The sequence below is a fragment of the Ischnura elegans genome, chromosome X (genome assembly GCF_921293095.1).
Source record: "Ischnura elegans chromosome X, ioIscEleg1.1, whole genome shotgun sequence".
NCBI lineage: Eukaryota > Metazoa > Arthropoda > Insecta > Odonata > Coenagrionidae > Ischnura > Ischnura elegans.
In genome coordinates this window covers 107,806,392-107,827,213 of record NC_060259.1, presented here as the reverse complement: position 1 = coordinate 107,827,213, position 20,822 = coordinate 107,806,392, and the positions used below count along the sequence as shown (strand labels likewise).

The 20,822-nt window shown below is 37.7% G+C and overlaps 1 protein-coding gene across 6 annotated transcripts in view; it reads left to right on the top strand.

The window, feature by feature from the left end:
- The window catches only part of LOC124171440 (histone acetyltransferase KAT6B-like), a 129,742-nt gene that overhangs the window by 91,797 nt on the left and 17,123 nt on the right, over window positions 1-20,822 (top strand). For 5 of the 6 annotated variants that reach the window (XM_046550612.1, XM_046550610.1, XM_046550615.1 and 2 more), the window contains 2 exons: window positions 509-1,037; window positions 17,931-18,395. In XM_046550612.1, the coding sequence (XP_046406568.1) occupies window positions 509-1,037; window positions 17,931-18,395 (994 nt within the window). The remainder of the gene's footprint in view (window positions 1-508; window positions 1,038-17,930; window positions 18,396-20,822) is intronic. The other variant, XM_046550614.1, reaches the window with a different exon arrangement.

The following is a 20,822-nucleotide window of genomic DNA, read 5'->3' as shown; positions in this document are numbered from 1 at the left end:
ATAATTTTTTTCAAGTTTGGTTACAACGAGCCAAGCTGGCTCGTAGTGACTATTGGCAATGCTAGTTGGAATTATATTTCAAAGGAAGAGGTTGTAACTCTTTATTTAATGCTGACAGAGCTTATTGTGTTGTATTATTAGGTCGTACTCATCAATTTAATTTTGTTATGACTAATAACTTTCATTAATAATGAAAGAGCAAGGCTTATTTTCCCATCTATGTGAGTCATTAGTTGCTATGACAGAGCAGAATTTTCTTTTATTATAACTAGTGTCAGTGTTTTCATCAAGATATAAAAATCCAGTAACTATCTATTTTCAAATTGGGTAAATCACACAAAGGATTTGATCGTAATATGTTAATAGGATTAATTCAATTTTTCATTCTTTTCTTTGGCAAAAGGCTTCATTGATTTGTATGAAATCCATATGCATCTGAAAAACTGTAATTCGTTGAATGTAATGTTCCATGCTTAGCTAAGCATCCATTGATTGTGTTTTTTTTCAGGGTGGTTACCTCATCAGCAGAGGATTGTCCACCAAAGCCTTCTGCCAAAGCGCGGGCCGAAAAGTCTAGCACAAGTGGTGTGGATGAGAGGGAGATGCAAATGCCCGAGCTGAAGCCAGAGGTGCAGGTGTGTGGGTCAGAGGGTGGCATGGTGCCAACCTCACCCCCAGCCCTCCATGCCAGTGGTGAGACCGAAGCAAAGGACAATGGTCTGCCTGAGGAAGAGGCGACTGAGAAGCTTGAAGCCAAAGACGGCAGTGTATGCAATGAGGAGAATGCCGAGAGGAAGGGAGGCCCCTCAGAAGGGAAATTGGTGAAAGCCAAGTCTGATGATTCAAAGGAGGAGAATGACCGAGATGCACGAGAAGTGAGCCATTTGAATATAGAATTAGTGGCAGTTGATGGAGTTAAAAGCTTGGATGAATTGCCAGTGCCTCTTGCTAATAGTCAGGGAAGGAAAAGGGTCCTTGAGCTCTCTTCCGGTGATATGATGACTGATACTTCTAAGCTCCCCAAGCTCAATGAAACTGTAAGTGCCTTTGGATAAAATTGATATTCATCTTGGGTGCCTTTTTGAATCCAAATTAACTGCATGTGAGCATGCGTTTGGTATTCTAGCGTTGTTTATATAGCTCAAAGTAATTTGGGTGGCAATGTAGCTCTACAGGTGGTGTCTTTTGGTGTTATTTTTACTGCAGAGTAATGCTAATTATTTTATTTATGTAGCCATTCATAAAATGAGGTTAGGGATAAAAGAAAATGTTTTCAAATTACAATATTGGCGAAAAGCAAGTTCTTGCTTCCTGTTCTAATAAGGTTACTTTCTTTTATGGCCTTATGTATAAGGAAGGCATTTATTTGTCACAGATGACACATGTGCTGAATATCATTCTCATACTAAGTTCTTCTGTAGTCTATGTATCTCAGGGTTTGCCTCTGACTAGAGCAAATTTTGGGACTTGTACATGATAGATACTTGTCCTTCGAGCCTATTGTGTATTGAAAGAAAGACTTTTTTTTTTGAGCTGGAAGGGAATAGAACAATATAGTGAGCCATTCAAATTTTTTAAGTTTTTAGGTGAAGAACTGTGGAATATCTTATCATTCCAGTCTTGCATAATTTTTTTTGCTGGCAATAGCTACTCTCAGTATTGTTCTGCCATCATTAGTTCTGATTTTAATTCTGGTCTTAAATTATGATACAGTGGAACCTTGATCTATCGTTCCCGCCTTCATCGTTTGCCTTTCCAGGTCCCAAATTAAGTCCCTTCCAGACAATGTAATTTTTCCCCGTTTCTATCATTCCCCGAAGTATTGTTTTCCCACATCCATCATTTGAAGATCGCGGTCCCGATGTATAATTTTCCCGCATCCATTGTTCGACGAAAATGAGACAAATTATTAACGATGCATCACTTATGTGTTTGAATCTTCCCCTAGAGATGAAACTACCACAAGGAGAAGCTCAGTGCCATGGGATGGTAACTATGTAGCATATTTCCCAAAATTCGATATCCCCCTCCCATCAGCCCTCGGACAGCACTCCGATGCTTTCCATCTCTCCGAAATCAAACAAAAGGCCCCAGCTCATGTAGGCTTCGTATTACGAGGACCATAAATCAAAAGCTTCGAAAGAAAATATCAAGTTAGAGGAGAATAATAGAAACGTGTTTCACCCTTCCCTCTTTCTCTCTCACTAACCTATTTTAGCCGACCTGCTTCAAAGTTCTCCATTTCTGGAGGTCAACTGTTGCATGAGTCATCTATTAGCCTAAAAAGGGTCTAACAATGACTTTCAGAAATTGATGTAAAACCTTTTATTGGATTGAAATATCAGTAATGTGCACGTAATTTAAAAAAGAATGAGACCAAACACGACGTATTTCTGACTTTATTTAAGCATTTTAAGCGAGGGAATAAATGGCAAAATGCAGCAGAGACGAGACTTAGCATTCTGGTGAAACTCGATATCCTCGCCACAGAGGTTCTCAGAAGTTGTTGCGGCATTTTCTTCCAAAACAGATATCAAGTCACAACTTATGAGTTATGCCATAAATCTCTCTTTTCTCAGTCACATACAAAGTGATGTTTTCTCAGGATATTTGTTTTCTCCCTGCTAGCCATTCAAACACATCTGCTTATCTGGTGATAACTTTCAAAGATGGACTGAAAATAATTGAAGAAGAAGAAAAGAAACTGGGGGAGAAGCACGTGAATATTGCAAAACACCTCCGGTTGTCCGATAGCACAGTTGAATGAAGCCAAGTATCAGATGGGCGTGCCACTGAAATGATGTTTGATATATAAGAATATATACACCATACAGAAATCCATCATAGCAGTGTATATACCGAGACGGCATGCAATTATTTTTTCACGTGGTGATGTGTTCCTTTAGGGTGTTTGAAAGAGGTGTTAGTCGAATCAACAATATGCCCAAAGTTTTTCCATACAATTCAAATATTCCATTAATCAAAATTCCTGTTTGAATCCTTCAAAGAAAATCACAATTACTCGCCAAAATCGTGTATTTCCTGCTGTAATGGCAACCTAGTCAAACATTCCCATATTCATGGTTTTTTCATCCATCCCATTGAAAAATGATTGATCAAGGTTCCACTGAATATCCAATTTCTTTGTGGAGTTCTAAATCTTAGGTTTCAGACCAGTATAATTTTGTATTTCTCATATTTCTAAGTTCCTTCAATGTTTTATGGCAAATTCCACCTAGGTGAGAAATTTTACTCGATTACAAATAACAAATGCTCTACCCTGTCACTGCAACCAAAAATACATTTTCATAGGCCAAGAGCCTACTGTTTATGTTTATGCATTTTTCTGTAGGTCTTCCATGTTCATTTGTAAATCCTCAAATCAATATCTGGTTGAGAACCATTTATTCCAAGTGCTTAATACTTATTCCGTGCATGTTGATTTGAAAGAAGGCTTCAGTGCTCAGTCTATTCTGGATTTTAAGCAATGTGCTATCAATTTTTCCTAATATCCATTGGTCTCACAATAGATGTAAGTAACACAAGTAGCATAAGGAAGTGATTCATTTTAGTATCACTTGTGGATCTCTAATTTTATAATGTTATGTAATAGAATTATCATAGGTACATTTAAGATTGAGAAAAATAGTTGGATAGATATTTATTATTTTTTTATTAAAAAATTCAGAAAATGTTACAATCCTCAGGTTCTGCCAAATACTAATGAAACAAAGCGAACAGTCATGTGTAATTGAATGGTGCATACTCTGGGTTAAGGCTAGCCATTTCCCATGTATGCACATATTTATGAAAATTTTGTTAGCTGCACAATGTGTTGAAACCTAAATGGAACAGAAACAATTCTGCTGTAATAAGTTACATAATTTTAATCTAAGGAATGTAAGGGTGGTTTCCTATTATTTTTTTATTGCCTAAATCGAAAGATTATTACTCCTGGAGTACGTATGTCACGCTTTTAGATTTTTAAATGACGATATCTATTATTCGCGATTAAATGAAAAGTGAAAATTTTCAAGCGTGCGAAAACGCGACGCGTAAGTATGAATGCCGGGAAATCTCTCCGTGTGACGTATTTCTGGTTCCCGCTGCCGCCCTGTGAGGTGACCTTGAGGTGAGGCTTAGTGCTGATACGACGCAGGCTGCTAGCGGGTAGCTGAGTACCCTGCTGGCTGGTAGCGCTTGGCTTTAATAAGGATTATTAATACCTTATCAAATGAAGAAAACTTTCCGACCTAAGCAGTTTTAATAAGTGATTATTAAGACATGTTTCCCTGAGCTCTGCGCCTCGTGCATGCAATGGTAACCTCAGACGATGTACAGTGAGTCCTCGTTTAACGTCACCTACCGTTCCTGAAAAATGTGACGATAAACGAAATGACGTTAATCGAAGCATAATATCCCATAACAACAATGTAAAAATTGAATATCGGCTCCTAGACCTCACAATTCCCACGCGAAAAAATTTTGGCGTATCATATCTGGGGCATTTTTTACGATGGGAATGCCAAACTATGGCATAAATATGAGTTCCTGTCTTCATCGACGACAATAGCAGCAGTGACGTTATTAAATCCTTCTCCATTTTTGTATCTTCCCGCATTTGCTTTTCGGCTTCGCTATAGTGCGGTCCAATGAATGCTACCAGACGCCACAGACCGGGGATCCGGAGCACCTAGGCCCTACGTTCGCTACGAGAATTTCTTTTCGGACCGGTCAGGAGCAAAATCAAAATGGCGGAAATGAGCGAGGGCGGGCAAACTGGGATTATGAAATAAAAAAGATGGTTTTAATAGCGAATTAAGGCGGGTGGGCGTCACCTGGGCATCATCATCGCTGAAACATCGTCGCAGTAACAGGAACCAAAATTATTGTGAACATTGTTCTCTTGGACATTTTCGTGGAAATGTCTCTGATGCTAAAATTTGCCAAAACCGTTATCGCAATTAACAATATACACACCGTTTTACACTTTGAATAGACTGACCGTATTACCGCCCACGAAACAAAAAACCTGCAACGCCTGCTGCTTCGCCTTTTTTCTCGCGCGAAATTTAAAATATGTGACGTTATCGCGAAGCGAAGGGGCGATAAACGAATCACGGTCTTAAAATTTTCGTGACGTTATCGCGAAATGACGTTAAATGGGGTGACATAGAAGGAGGACTCACTGTATAACTCCTATCTTCTCGTATAGAAACTAGGTCCCTGTGACGTCACGTGGAGTGGCATCGCATGGGTGCCAATCTGGCCCTTTTCAAATAAGGATAAAAATGGACCATTGCCTTTCATCTAAACTGGTATTTCTAAAACGAAATAATTAGTATATTATGAATACACTAGTGGTGGGTAACGAATCGCAATCAATGCCTTTCGTTTTCTTTGATGAAGGAAACTACCCTATTATCACAAATACTTGTTTTTGTATTCACTGAAAGTGCGGTAAACTATCTACTTTTTATTTTAACTTATCCTCCAAATAATTTTAATCAATGTTGTGGTAGAAAATAATTATTTCTAACTCAGGTTTCATATTTCTGTATCTCTTTACTTTCCTGGTCTGTTTTAGTTCGAACTGGTGAACTTCTGCATCTAAAGAACAAATGCTGGCATGATTGACAGCTGCCTAAGTACTAGTTTAGATTTCTCCTTCACTTTTATGTTGGGCACATTTTGAACTGCCTTCTTGCGGAGAGTTATCCACTAAACATTTCTTTTGAAGGTGTGCCTCCGCAATTTAATCCCATAGGTCAGATGGGAGGGGATAAAAATGCCATTTTCATGGCATGACATAATTCCCCTTTTAAATTTGTTCAGATGTAGAGGTTTCTGCTAATATTGATTGCCTGGTGTGAATGTGGTCATTCGGTGTCAAATTTGAATCTTCTGTCAACCTTTAAAACTGCTTTCATTTTTGTTGAGCAAGTATCTGTTCATCAATAAAATATTTTTTAAGGGAATTAATCACTAAACTCCATGCGGTTACGTTCACTGTTATTTACAATTAATAAGTTTTCACTTGAGGAGGCTCATAATGAAAAAATCCTCAAGAAAGGGGTACAATTTTTTGAGGACCGAGGCTTAGCAGGAATTTTAACTTAATGGCTATAACTGGAGGAGTTCCTTTAACCCATTGCCCTAAGTTTTTGTCTATATAGTGGGCATTTTCATGAAAGTATTATCATGATCAAGTCTGTGATATTAATATGTGGTGGATATTATTCATCATTTAAATAAAGTGGAACTATTAGCTATCTCTCCTTGATTTCAGCATTAGTATCTCTTGGTGAAAATGAATTCTGGTCCTAAGTGGAGAGGTAACTACAGCATACCTACTTGCATTGCTTGTTGTCAGTCACAGGAGAACTGCTGTATTATCTATTTAGTGAAAATCTCCTACATTTGTCAGAGTGAAAAACAGCTGTGATATATTTTGTTAGAAGCAGTGTTGAAAACTAAATGCATATAGGGAGTTCTGATGCATACGGGAAGCATGTAAATGTTTAAATCTCTCATGTATGTGTGGGAAATATGCTTGAAAGTGTGCTTATTGTTTTAGAAAAAAAATATTGCGCTGAATGGTAAATTTCTATAACGGCAAAATAATGATTAATGTTTGTTTCTTCTATGCAATATTCTTATATTCTTCTAACTTCAAAAATCCTTTTGCATTGAGTAAATTTATGTTTTAGAAATGCCTGTTGTGGGTGCAAAAGAAGTATTTTATTCTTGATGCAAAATCTTTCAAAGAAATGTCATTGGTTTTTGTCGTTTGATTGATTGAGTTTTGCTGTGCTGCAGATAGCTTTCTCTTAAAAATCATCATTTGTCACTTTTCAATCTTCATTCGTGCTATTACAAATTCATGCAATGCTGTCTTCATTTTGAACTTATTTCCTGCTAATGGATCATTCTTTTATTTTTGAACTAGTGAATGTAATATTTTGTTGCTTGGCACTGCAGTCAGTGTTATGAAATGAGGCAGCGTTAACGTGTTACAGTTCTCAATAAGGTCATTTAGGCATTTAGGAAATAGAATGGAGAAAGCTTATGTGTTTTTTGTGAGTCTTTGTGACTTTGGTTATAGTGTTGTATAGCTCTGATTGCAGAGCTACAATAGTTAGGACACCCTGGATTTATTTGCAAGTTTTAGTATATAATTTCCATAATATTATTGGCAAAATTAAATCACTTAAATCAGTGGCAATTGTAACGGTCATAAATCAACATTTCATTGAAGGCCTTATAGTTTCAGATGCTCTAAGTCGTATAATATCATGAAATATGATATTTCTGCAATAAGGTCTACCATCTTCTTTTTTCATAGTTCAGCATTGTGTGTGTCTGTGTGTAATTTTTAAAAGTACTTTTATCTATCACATTCTCTAAGCTTCTGTTAAGTGAGACATCTATCTGTGAGTGGCTTAAGCTTTTTGTGCATGGCTCAGTGCTTTAATTTTAGTGATCATTAATCATGAATTTACCTTTGCTCTTTGCAAGCTTTTTAAGTTACTGTTGCTTCCTGGCTGCTTAATCTTAGTATAAATTCCTTTTAAATTCTGCTTATTTTGACTATCTGCATGTAGTTTTTGCCAAACTTCTACAAGAATATCTTCTTGCTTTGCTAAATGAAGTGAGGTATTTATTTTTTTGTTAGTTTGGAATTTTTTAAATTCTTGAAATACCTTTTTTGAAGATCATTGAAATGACTGTTGCAATTGTCTTTCATTTCGTTTTTTATGGGACATGACTTCAGCTGTGGTTGTTTCATTTGCACATTAAATGTGAATCTCTTATCTAAGTCTAAAGGTAAGGTAGTGGTTCCATGTTAGAGGGAAAATTATATTCTGATTAGGTTCTATGAAGATAGTTTTAGTAGAAAATCTAGCTTACATGATTTAAGAAAACCAGAATTAGCTTTATGTAATATTATGCCTTCTCTGAAGTTTTATTGAACACAACACTCACTCATGTGAGTAGCTTTATGAAAAATCATCAACTATATGTATGTAGTCATTGCTTAATGCTTGTTGCATGGTTTAGTGTTTGATTTTTCCTGGTCCTGGTTTAATTTGATTAATATATTGGATTGCAAATTAGATTGATATTTGTCTATGAAATTTTGGATGTAATAAAGATGATTGTTGGTGTTAATAGAAAATTAACTGTTTATTTATTGGTAAGGTGTGACAGAATGCTCTATTCTTACTCTCTTTTATATGATGTGTATTTTCAGGATGAATATTTGTTTTAATTTTATGTTTCTGGGATAAGTTATTTAACCTGTCTAACAGAGTGAAACTGCTATGGTCATTAGTGTAAGAGCTGGAGCATATCAAAATATAATACAAAAATTATTTGTCAATGGGAAAAGGAAGAAGAATGTTAGTTTAGCTTTTTGTATTTCAATGAAATTCTTGCTTAATTTCTTTAATCACAGTGTGTGCAATTTTTTTTAACTGCAGCATTACTGTAGACTATTTTATGCCAGGCCTTTAATGCTAGTGATCCGCATATTATGTACAATTTTCGCTTTCACATGTTTCGAATGGGCTCCTTGTCATTGAATTTTTTATTAAAAATGTAGAATTTTGGATGTATGACAATAAGCGGGCATTTTTGAATTTCCCACAACAGCTGTTTTTGGGATTCAACGGTTAATATGGCCCATTATTTTCTGAGTAGGTTCTATTATGATAGTTTAAGAAGATAAGCTAACTTCGGTGATATAGGAAAACCAGAAGTAGCATTTTGTAAGTATTATGACTTCTCTTAAGTTTCATTTAACACTATGCTCACTTAAGTCTTGTAAATTTTCCATGATGTCATGGCTTGTAATTTAAGTTTCAATGAATGCCAGGCAATACATAAGCATTGAATGTCTTCCTTTCGTGCAGCTGTAAACTATGATTAAAAATTGTAAATATATCGGTTTTTAAATGAACTTATTTAATGGACATGGTAATCGTTGGATACCTTGTCTGCTTGTAATTTTGATGATGTCCGGCAATGCAGTGGCAAGCACACTATTGGTTTCTATGTCGCAAACTAGCCAATGAGCTATGAAAATTCAGTAATCATTTGTTAATGCATTCAATAATGATTAAATATTCATTTTGTGATAATAATCATTTCATGATGAAATTATGGGGTACCTGTACAAGCTTAAGAATATCTTGGGGATTAAAAGTAGATACCAAGCTTTATGATAGCTCAGTCATCCTGTATTGTCTGGACATTTATTCAATGCGGTTATGACTAGTTGTGCATTTTTAGAATCCAATAATGACCGTGAATGGAGGTAAATTTTTCTGGGTGTGATGGTGCACTATCTTCCATGCAAATGGTATCGTAAGCGCAAATTTGGCATTGGTGATTGAAACTTGAGCTCCAATCGTTATGAAAAAGGAGATGAAAACTAGATATCAATTACGCATCCTTGACTGAGTGGATTTTTTTGGGATTCACATGATAATATTTAGCAAACATAGACTGGGCTCAATACGGTTGCTGGATTCAAAATAGCAAATGACTATGTTTATGTTCCTTTGCAAGTGTCGGCCCTTAGCATTCTCTTCCTTCCACCAATTGCCATTCTCCAAAGCATGAATTGTGGCTCCATGGTGCTTGGGTACTAATTTTCATGTTTTCAACTGGAGCAATGGTTGATAAAAGTAAAATTAAGATGGTAGAGTCCAATGAAATGTACAGAGGTTCCATATCATCATTGAGATGGAGCAATAGTTGCATATCTATTGCTGAATTATCTAGAAAGTGGAAATTTTCACTGCAAAATATTTAATTATACATGATATTTAAAGTTAGGCCAAAAAATTGTAAGTAAGAAAAAAAGTAAGAAAATTGAATATGCAATGGGGTGGTTTCCTATTATATTTTTATTGCCTAAATCGAAAGATTATTGCTCCTGGAGTAAGCATTTAATGCTTTTAGATTTTTTAATGACTATATCTATTTTTCGCGATTAAATGAAAAGTGAAAATTTTCAAGAGCGTGAAAACGCGATGGCTACGTATGAATGATGGGAAAACCCCGTTTGACGTCGTTCTGGTTCCCGCTGCTGCAAGTGAGGTGACCTTGGGGCGAGGCTTTGAGCGCTGATATGGCGCAGGATGCTAGCAGGTAGCACTTGGCTTATATAAGGATTATTAATACCTTATCAAACAAGGTAAACTTTCTGACCTTAGCCAGTTTTAATAGGTGATTATTAAGACATGTTTCCCTGAGCTCTGTGCCTCATGCATGCATTGGTAATCTCAGACGATGTAAAACTCCTATCTACTCGTATAGAAACTAGGTCCCTGTGACATCACGTGGAGTGGCATCGCATGGGCGCCAATCTGGCCTTTTTTCAAATGCGGTTAAAATTGACCATTGCCATTCGTCTAAACTAGTATTTCTAAAATCAAATAATTTGTATATTATGAATACACTAATGGTGGGTAACGAAATGCAATCAATGCCTTTCGTTTTCTTTGATGAAGGAAACTACCCTATTCTTGGTAAATGTTGAGGTGTTGTAATTGAGGCAACTTTATGATGAAATATGGGCTTCAGAAAACACTCCCCAGAGTAATTGGATAATGCAATTTAAGGATCCTACTTTGTACAAAAAGTCTTAAGTTTGAGTTTTATTCTTTAAATGATTAAAATTCCAAGCAACAGATATTCATTCAGTGTGTTTGTTTTGCTTGTTTTTGTGAAGTTTAAAACAGCATGTTACCAGCACACATTCTCAGACCAGAAAGAAATCTGAAGAAGAAGAATTTTCAACACTATTTTGAGTGATTTTTTAAAATATGACTTTGTATTGTAATGTTGTTAAATTTATTTTTTAATGCTTCTAATATCTTTGCCAGACTGCAGTCATATACAGTGGAAGATAATCTGGAATGGTCAGGGCCAGACATCCTGGATTTATGACATTTCCAGTGAATAGATCAGTGACCTGGATGCAGGAAAACTCTACATGCATAAATAATTATTATTTTGTTTTCGAAATGTGCGTTGGCATCATCGGAAATGATGAAGTTGTGAATGTAATCTTGACCACCTGAGAATGCAAGAAAAATGGCACAACATTTTTACAGGCTGACTATACCTTGTTCGCGAACTGAAGGCGGCTGGGTGGAAAATAGAAAGTAGCCAATGGGAAGCGCTGCCCCTTCCACCTCTCCGTTCCCCTCCATCCCCTTCCCTTTTCCACTCCGCTCCCCTCCATCCGGCCGACCGGCGTTGCCAGCCTTGGGAGTAACGGTACTTACGGGGGCAGCAGAACGAGCGCGAAAACCGCCGATTTAAAGCATAAAATTTAGGGGGCGGCGGAACGAACGTGAAAACAGCCGATTTAAAGGACGAAAGGGTTTCGGGCGACAGGCTCACGGGCGAAAGGCTCTCGGGCGAAAGGCTCTCGGGCGACAGGCTCTCGGGCGAAAGGCTCTCGGGCGACAGGCTCTCGGGCGAAAGCTCGGCGATCTCCAAAGATTCCGCTTGGCAACACTGCCTGCTGGAGAGCGAAGTGGACGGAACGGAGTTCGGAGAGAGACTGCGGGCTCTTGCACACTTTCTCCTGTCGCTCTTCTGTGATTGGCTAGAAGAGTGGGTGGGTTGCGAGCACGCTCAAGGTCAGCCGCCTTCAGTTCGCGAACAAGGTATAGAATATCAATATTTTGTTTCTCTATATTTTTCAATGTGCACCTGTCACAAATTCCATATCATTTTCACGACTACTAGCATAAACTTATTGGTAATTATCAAATCGTTCAGTCTGAGGTAATCCCCCTTAGAATACATTACCGAAAACAATAGCCAATTTGAATTTCAACTCTTAAATTTTATACGTTGCACTCACAGTATTTTGGAAAAATTGCTTGGCAATAACTTCGTAAACAAACTTCAATTAGTCTGCATGGCGTATGCGGATAGAGGTCCTTGTTGCGGGGGTCACCCGCCTAACTACCAACTCGAGGAATTAAGTTTGTATTATTGCTCTCATGGAACTGCTTATCTAAATCCCAGGTTTCTAGCACAGGCAATTGGGAAGGGTTAAAAATGTTTTGAGAACGTCCACTTGTGAAATAGGTTTGATGTATCCGATATAAAAACTATGGCAAGGCTGCCACACTTGAAGCATCTGGCTATTTCACTTGTGGGTTTTCAGAAAAAGACGAATCTGATTGGAAAAGAGTGCTTTTGCTTGGGACAATGGCAACCCAAGAAATGTGCTTCAAATATATTGTTGATTCTCACTGCTGCAACATGAGTGCATGTAGATAAAGACGTCGGTAGAATTCCTCTTCATGACAGTTGGAGCTCAATGGATGAGCAAGTAGGTAATTGTATTTCAAGGAAGAAAAAAAAACACTTGCCGTGAATTCTGTTGAGTGAAATCACCACATCTAGGTATCCCAAGTAATGCAATGAAATATTTTGCTGAAGAAAACGGCAAATTTGTTAACTAGCTGTCGTGGGATTACGGTGAAGACAGCCAGGCTCCGAGACGGCTATAAACCATTTGTATAGCTGTATTTTTGGCTATGCAACATTAACAAATAGAAACTTCGAAAAGCTCCAGAAAGCCTTTTGTTGTTCATGTCATTCTGTTATTTAGAGTTCTTGATTATCAATCTTCACTGTATTTAGATACCTGTACCTCTTTGTAGATACCTCAGAGTGTGTTACTTAATTATGGATGCACATTTACATTTAAGTATGTATTAGGATCAGCTTAGTTTATTATGAAACTGAGAACTGGAAGAAACTGACTAGATTATGTATAATTTGCTTGTCAAGAATGTACCCAAACAATGAACTCCTCAAATGCTCACCTTACATTTACTTATAGGAATGCATGATCAGGGCTCATACCAGTATGGTAAATAAGAATCATGACTGGAAGTGTTAAGGGAATGAGGTTAAGGCCAGGGAAAACTTCTAGAGATGTAGCAAAAACATGAAAATGGTTGTTTAATGTGCATTGCTGCGTTTGAGCAGCAAGGTGGGTATTTTGTTGCCATCATGTCAGGGCAGCTCATGGTAGCGCTGACTTGCCACTACTAGACTTTATTACTGCTGCTTGGATTTGTTTCACAGTATACCCTGATTCATTTATCCCTGAAATCCTTGTAAACGACAGCTTTTGTGGGGGAAATTTTAAAAAATTTGGACTGTAAATCAGCGAAGACTCAGAAAAATTGAATTTAGAGATTTGGCATGAACCCTGATTATGTACTAAAGTCAAGAGGACTGCATGTATACTCAAGTGGCAATCATCCAATGTTTGATTAGCCATTCTTCCTATTGTTAATGTATTCCAAAATTCTCCTATCCCTTTCTTTTATGCCTTTTTGACCCTTGGTTTTCCTTCCATCCCACCAGCACCGGTGTGTACCCTCCAGCCTTTCTTGCAAATGGCAACATTTTTTTCAATTTTTTATAATTGCTACAGTTAGCCACTGTGATAGGTTTTGCTACATTTTATTAACTGAAAAGTTCGCTTGTTATTGGTAATCAAATCATGCTCATGAAAACATGGCATTGCAATATCACTGTCTTATGGACCTTGGTTGCTCTTTGCATGACCTGGGTGAGTTTGTGTTGCATTGGTAGCCACTTTATTTTTGGAAAGTTTCCATCAGAAATTATTTATTTATAGTACCGTTTCTGATTTGTCTTCGACTGGTTTCTTTGAATGCAGGCTTAGAGCAGATCTTGGATCTCGTCACAAGCAACCTAATCGCTAAGAAAGAGATGTATTGAGGTGTCAGATATATCTCAGGAAAGAGGGATTTTGATTTAAGCACAAGAAGTGGCAATGCCTCTAATTTTCTGGAGTGCAATATTTAAGCCTCAAGGAATGTCAAATATTAAAATGAATCTTCTTTGAAAATTTAAAGTCCTGACTGCATGTTAAATTTCAAATTTTAGGGCCCTTTGAATTCTGAATGTATATGACACGAATTTTGCTAATCAGAATACCCTGAGGTTAGATGTATTGATCATGTTGCTGCGTGACCATGACTTAAAACACTTACTGTTTGGGTAATGTCTTGAGTCAGTATAAAAACAGAAAATAGTTGCTCCTTTAGTATTAATATTAGCCACCATATGGTCTGCAAATTAACAGTAGCTGCAATTGAGCAAATTTGAATAAAAGCAATGGTCATTCTGGTGCAATAGGCTCTAAGAATGAGAAGAATCTATGTCACTAAAACTGCTTCAAAAATGACCATGAAGGGATTACCTGTTTTTTCTGTTATCATATTGGGTAGTAAAGTATCACCCTGTTAGGCCAGTTGAAACGCCTGCTGTACATTGTATGAGTGCTGAGTCGTGGTGAAAATTGCATTTTGTCTTGTGTTAAATTTTGAGAATGGATGCAAAGCAATAAAATTGATCCCAGTGTAATTCGTTTTCAATAATCTTGTTGTGTGTGAGGGGCTAGTACCTTGATTTGCATAGAGCAGGAAAGTATGTCCCTTAGGAATATTGACAAATACAAATCACAACAACAAAAGCCTTTTTCTTCTTCAAATGATCCTATAGATGCAGGATCAGATTCACAGCAATATCTAGGCCTGCAGATATATAGAATGGATGTCTTTTTTCAGCATGATTTCATAGTTACCGTTGACTGGCACCATAGAGAAGAAAAATGACAATCCGATGTCCGCACTTTTCAGTACATGGTATATTATGATACAAACCTTTTATGTTCATTTCTTTACTATTTGGGTGCTCGTAAGTTAACATACCGATAGCCCTGCTCACAAAGAAGTTTTGCAAACATTGCTGTAGTGCAAAGCTCAGGCTGTTGAATGAGTAGTCGTCACTAAAGTTGATTCAAGTGTGGTGAGGAGCCTTGAGGCTTGGAAGTGAATTTTTTGCAGTTGGCTGTAGTTCACATTTACAGCAACTACCCCTTAATCTGGCTGTCAAATTTTCTCGAATTTCCAAGCTGTATTATGTATGAGAACCATTTAAATATTTTCACTCTTGGAAAAGATATTTCTATTAATTTTTTTTCAATGAAATATCTGCAAAATTAAGAACTCTTGACTTTTTGGTGAGAATACTAATCCGATTAAGTTATTTTTGTGAGGATCTAATGATATTGAAATTTGATGAATTCTAGAATATTGATAAATAGGCATATAAGCAGAGTGCAAAAAATAATTCCATAATCAATCCCCAAATTATTTCTATGAAATTTCTTAGTTTATAGAAATGAATTGATATTAATTATACTTTATACATAAGCATTAGTTAGTATTTCAATCCTGCCAACTACTCGAGTAATTATGAATTGAGATGAGTTGAAATTTTAACTTGTAAATGTTGAAATATTCACTTTTCCATGGCATTAAAAATTTGTTCGCACTTTATCCTCCTCTGTTCCTTTTTATGATGAGGACAGTGTTGATTGTTTCACAATCGTAAGTTTTGTGCCAACTTCTCCTGTATAGAATCATGTACATACAAGTGGGGCTGCTTGAATTCTTAATTTCTGTCCATCCTTACCTATCTATTTCCAGTGATTGAAAATATTCTTAATGGCCTAGCATCTAGATACTGCTTTTTGATGAAGTTATTTCCTGTTCATTTTATGATTTTGTTTAACTTCCAAGGGGTATTGAAATTTATACTGTATACTTTTAATTGAACAGAAGTGAATGTAAGTAAAAAAATTAGCTGAAGCAACAAATAATGATGCTCTTATATGATGATTTTTTTCAATCATAAAACAATTGGTTACAGCTGTTAATCAGGAACTTATAATGTAAATAATGTTCACTCCAATACGATATCATGGTTAACCCTTTCGAGACCGCGGAGTTTTCGTCTTAGCTTGACTGCTGTACCGCTCCCCAAGAGACTCTTCTTTCTCGTGGTACGGAGCATTTTTGGAGGGCATTCGTTAAGAAGGGTCTCGCTGAACCTTTTTCGACCCCTCCACGGTGGGACTCCGTATTATCTCAGACTCCAAGAGTAGTTGTGCTCCCTCCTTTCCGGGTTTACGACCATACCTGCGGCATTGGTTCGCGGTCAACTTATGTATTGCTTATATGTATTTAGCAAATGGATAATTGTTGCTTGCACGTAAATTACAGACATTGAATATAATTCCTCATTTTCATCTGAGCATTGTCAAATTTTAAACGAAGTTCTAAGGCCATTATCAAAGCATTTAACGCAGCAACAATTTCCATGTTGATGTTTATACATAACTCGAGATATAAGTTAATATTTGTCGTAGAATTTCGTTTAAAAATTGTAAACGCTGCTCAAAAGACAAACAATTCAATTCTTAGTTTATATTTCTTGAGAAATGGACAAATATTTATTTCGAAAATTGACCGTCCTGAAAGGGGGAGAGCTCGAAAACGTATATATACGGGTTTCGTTTTCTTGACCGGGAAAATCTCACACGTATATATACGCCCGTGGTCTCCCGGGTCAGGAAACGTCCACACGTATATATACGTGTACGGTAGGGAAAAGGTTAAGTTGTGAAATTTGATAGATGGATAGAAAAATCATTTTTTACTGCTATGATATATTTCCATATTTAGACACATTTTTGTAAATTTTCAAAGTATTAAACCCGCTGCCTACTTGGAAATTTATTGATGGCATTAGAGTACCTATCCAATTTCCTTCTGGGGCATTGGTGCAGCAAGGGGGGTTTGGGGATTAACCCCCCCCCCCCCCCAGAGTTCAGAGAAATTGAATACTGAATTGGATTAATTTGACTTATAGAATAGTGTAAGCATGGATAAAAATATCCCTCAGGAAGATGCAAAACTCATCATTTTGAACAATTTATCCTCAATTTTTTCCTGGGGGAGGGCCCCCACACCTCCTGCTTACCCTGGCAGGTATTCCAGACCCCCTGGTATTAGTTGTGCCTAATACTCCTCCTCCCCCTAGCCTTAATTATTAGCTGCGCCTCTGTTCTGGGTAGGGAGAGTGAATGCTGTGAGAGCTTCATGGTGATTGGGACAGTAGGAGCAAATTAGATCAACAACTTCTTGTAGCCTTGGCCCTAAAAAGGTGATTCTCTATCAATACCTCAGTACCACATTTAATGTTTTCCAATCTCAGGTTCCGAGCTTAAGTTTTTCCCCGTACGAATCCAAAAGGTCTTATGTTGGAAATTGGTGAAAAATAGAAGAAATTGAATTTTTTAATTATTACAGATGTAGTGAAAACCTGCATTTAGAAGACTTTTTGAGAAGGCTTATTTTATTCACCTCCAAGAGTGCAAATTTTTCCATGCGAAAATTCATGTATTAATGGATATGTTTCCTTTGAAGATAATGTTTGGTTTGTATCATTGCTTCAGTTTTGGTGCGTATATTGTAGACTAGAGTGCATCTGTGTGTGTGACTGTTTGGGCCATGTACCACATTTAATGTTTTCCAACCTCAGATTCCGAGCTAAGTTTTTTCCTTTACCAATCCAAAAGGTCACTACTTTTGGTCTTCTATCAGCATCTTGCCGTGCTTGTCTAATGTTGCTATTGTAGCTAAATTAAGTTATTTTGGGTGCAGTTTTCAGGATTATAAGAGTTCAATTTTCCTGCATTGAATATTGTGGTAGTTTCTCTTTCTTTTATTGCCAGGTGTTTATTTTTTTATTTTAACATATCTGATTTTTTAAGAGTAATTTTCTATGACTAATGTTGGCGATTTTTCGTATTGAATTTGTGTGCTATATGATGTTTTGTTCGTATGTATTAAATTATACCTCAGACCTTAATTTAGAATATTTGTTGTTGCTCTCTGCTATCAGTCAACCAATATGTTTAGTCCCATGGGATGATTGATGTTAGATTTGATTACCTTTACGATGTATGACTCGGGTAATCTTAATTACCATTTTATCATTCACAGGACACTGATGGAGAGGTTTTGTGTGGTGACAGCTCTTTGGAGTCAAAGGGCGTGGAAGATGTCACCAAGGTTGTTGCAGGTGAAAGGCAGGATGCGGTTGGTGGCCCCTCACCTGAAGTCATTGCCGTGCCAGCTAATCCATCCGAGGCACAGCAAGATGAAACCAAGGCTGAGAGTGAGCCAGAGTCCGCAAATTTAGGTGTCAAAGCGGCCACTGTAGACGTGAGTGAGGTTCCAGAAGTGGATCTGGAAGATGATATGGCCTCACGGCTGTCCATCCCTTGTGAATTTGGTGATGCAGCTAGGGAGATGGGTCAGCTTGTAGCCCCAGCTGATGTGAGCCAAAGTGTCATTGAGGACCATGGCATGAGTCAGCTGACTAGTGAAACAGAGGCAGATCAGTATGAGGACAAAAGAGAGATGGAGGAAGCTGTGCAGAACTTGACTGAGCATATGTCCGAGGAGGTTGGTTGGAATATCAATTATTTTGAAATTTACTCTCCAATTAACACTGATGCTTTGATTTCACCTACCAGCTTTGCCCTGTCCCTCTGTTCCATTGCTTATTATGATTAATGTAGGGACTCAGTTTTACTTATTAGTGGCTTACATTGTTTACTCAGTATCCTTACATATTTGAAGATAGTAAATAGAATGCTTTTTAGATAGCTGATGTAAGGAGATGGATATTTTTTGACAATAGACATACCATATAAGCGCGTGTAAGAGGCGCACCTTTTTTCCCAGAAATTGCTGAAAATGAGGGTGCGCCTCCTACACAAACTTCTTATCTTCCCCCCTCCCCTTCACCGGTCGCAAGTCTAGGGGAACTGAAGGCCTTGGTTTTCAGTGTGAGTCAGACATCTGTAATCCTAGGTAAAAAACAAGCAGTAGGCAGGGGAGTTTCTCCCTTAGTGACGTATTTTTAAAATGCTCCTGTTTGCTTTTCATGTAAGCATCGCGCCGTCACGTCGGTACCCCGGAGGTGAACATGGAAAAGATCGCGCGGGGGTTTTTCGCTCCGGATGGCGCGCTAAATTTACTGCCACGAGTGGGCATCCCGCGGCATTTATACTGCATATAATAATCGGTTATCAAATGTAGAGAAACGCGTATTTTTGGATGACATACCTGGTCAATAGTCAATATCTGTCTTGCCGAGTGATTTCCATTATGCTGAGGACCTGATTTTCGAAAAATCATCTTCAGACGCTAATATGAGGATTATTGCAACTGAAAATTATATTGGTGTCAAAACCTGCGCTTTAAAAAATTCGAACGAGTGTGTTCATTGTTGGAATAAATTGAGGATGGAAGACATCACAAATGCTTATAAGTGAAGAGCGCGGAAGGAGAGGTCCAGGGGAAGGAGCGCGAACCCTCTGTCTTCGAAGCAAGCAACGAAATACGGAGGGGAAGGAGCGCACTCCTTCCCCTCCGTATTTAAAGCTACGAGCGAAGGAGCAAGGGAAGAACACGTCCGATCTTGCATCGGACGTCGTTGCCTTCAAAGCGAAGGGGCGAAGGCGCAGCAAAGTGATATACGCAGTTTGCGTCGCCTAAAGTTTCCAGTCCGTCTCGTCTTGTTTGAATGCGCTTATGCTACGCTTGTTTCTTCCGAAATTGTCCTGTTTGGACTATTTTGAATATTAGTAGCCTTGTAACTATAAATCTTTGTGTCAATCAATTAGAGCTTAAAAAACTTAAATTCTGTAAGATATGCGTCACGTTAGATCTGTTTCTTTTTTTGAACCTCGTGCGTGTCATACAATTATTGAAAGCTATCGAGATATCTTCGGGCTCAGTAGATGACTCACCTAGCATTTGGCCTCCATAAAATGGGAGATCGATCAAGGTCAGTTGGTGAGACGGGGTAGGGATGAAACACGTTTCCATTGTTCCCCTGTAACTTGATGTTTTCCTATTTTCCTGTGGGGTCTCGGAAAGGAAAAAAAACGGCAGAGGCATTGGCTGATGGAGGGCCGAGTGTGGTTCCGTTAAATCTACGACGTGGTTATTATCCCACGGCGCTGAGATTGCCCCGGCGCTGAGATTGCCCCGGCGCTGAGATTGCCCCGGCGCTGAGATTGTTGTCCAAGCTCTTGGGAAGGTTCATGCTATGTGCCTGTCGTGTTTTGCCTTAAAATTTTCCACGGCTGCAATTCTATTGAAATTGTGAGAGCATTTAAACAAAATTGTTCGTGAATAGGACATGCATCGTAGAGCAACGGCGTATGCGAAGAGAGGATCGGAACTCTTTCTACTCCCTCTTATGCCGCTATTACCACCGCAGTTATCAAAATTTTCTCTTTTAATTAATATTGAAAGAGGAAAGTTCGATAACTGTCGAAATTCCAGGCATACGTCTGCAACACCGCGCGATAGTATTAAAAAAAATGCCGCAAAATTTTTTTCTTCATAGCTCCGATGCTGAAAATAGGGGTGCGCCTCTTACACACGCTTATACAGTATTTAACCCTTAATAGAGTAATTTTTTACTTTATTTAAATTTAAACCTAGTTTATCAGTAATACTCTGTAAAAGGCAGAATTAACATCTCACCTGTATATAAAGGTATGTTTGGTGGGGTTGAACTAATTAAGTCCCCTTTTTGAATTCTTTTCGAGGGTGTCAAAAAAGAATAGAGAGCAGGAAAGCTTAAAATGAGGGTGAAGATAAGAAGACTGCTTTCATCTATGAACTCAAGAATGAGTTTAAATAATGTATAGAATTCAGCTTTGGTATTTTAATTGTAGCGGAAATGGTTTTCTTTGTGTAGTTAAGCACAAAATAGCTATTATTCATATTCACATTCATATTATTGCATTAAGTGCCATGCTTCATAATCTCCTCACAACTTTTGACCATGATATTTATGTTGGGGCATGAGAA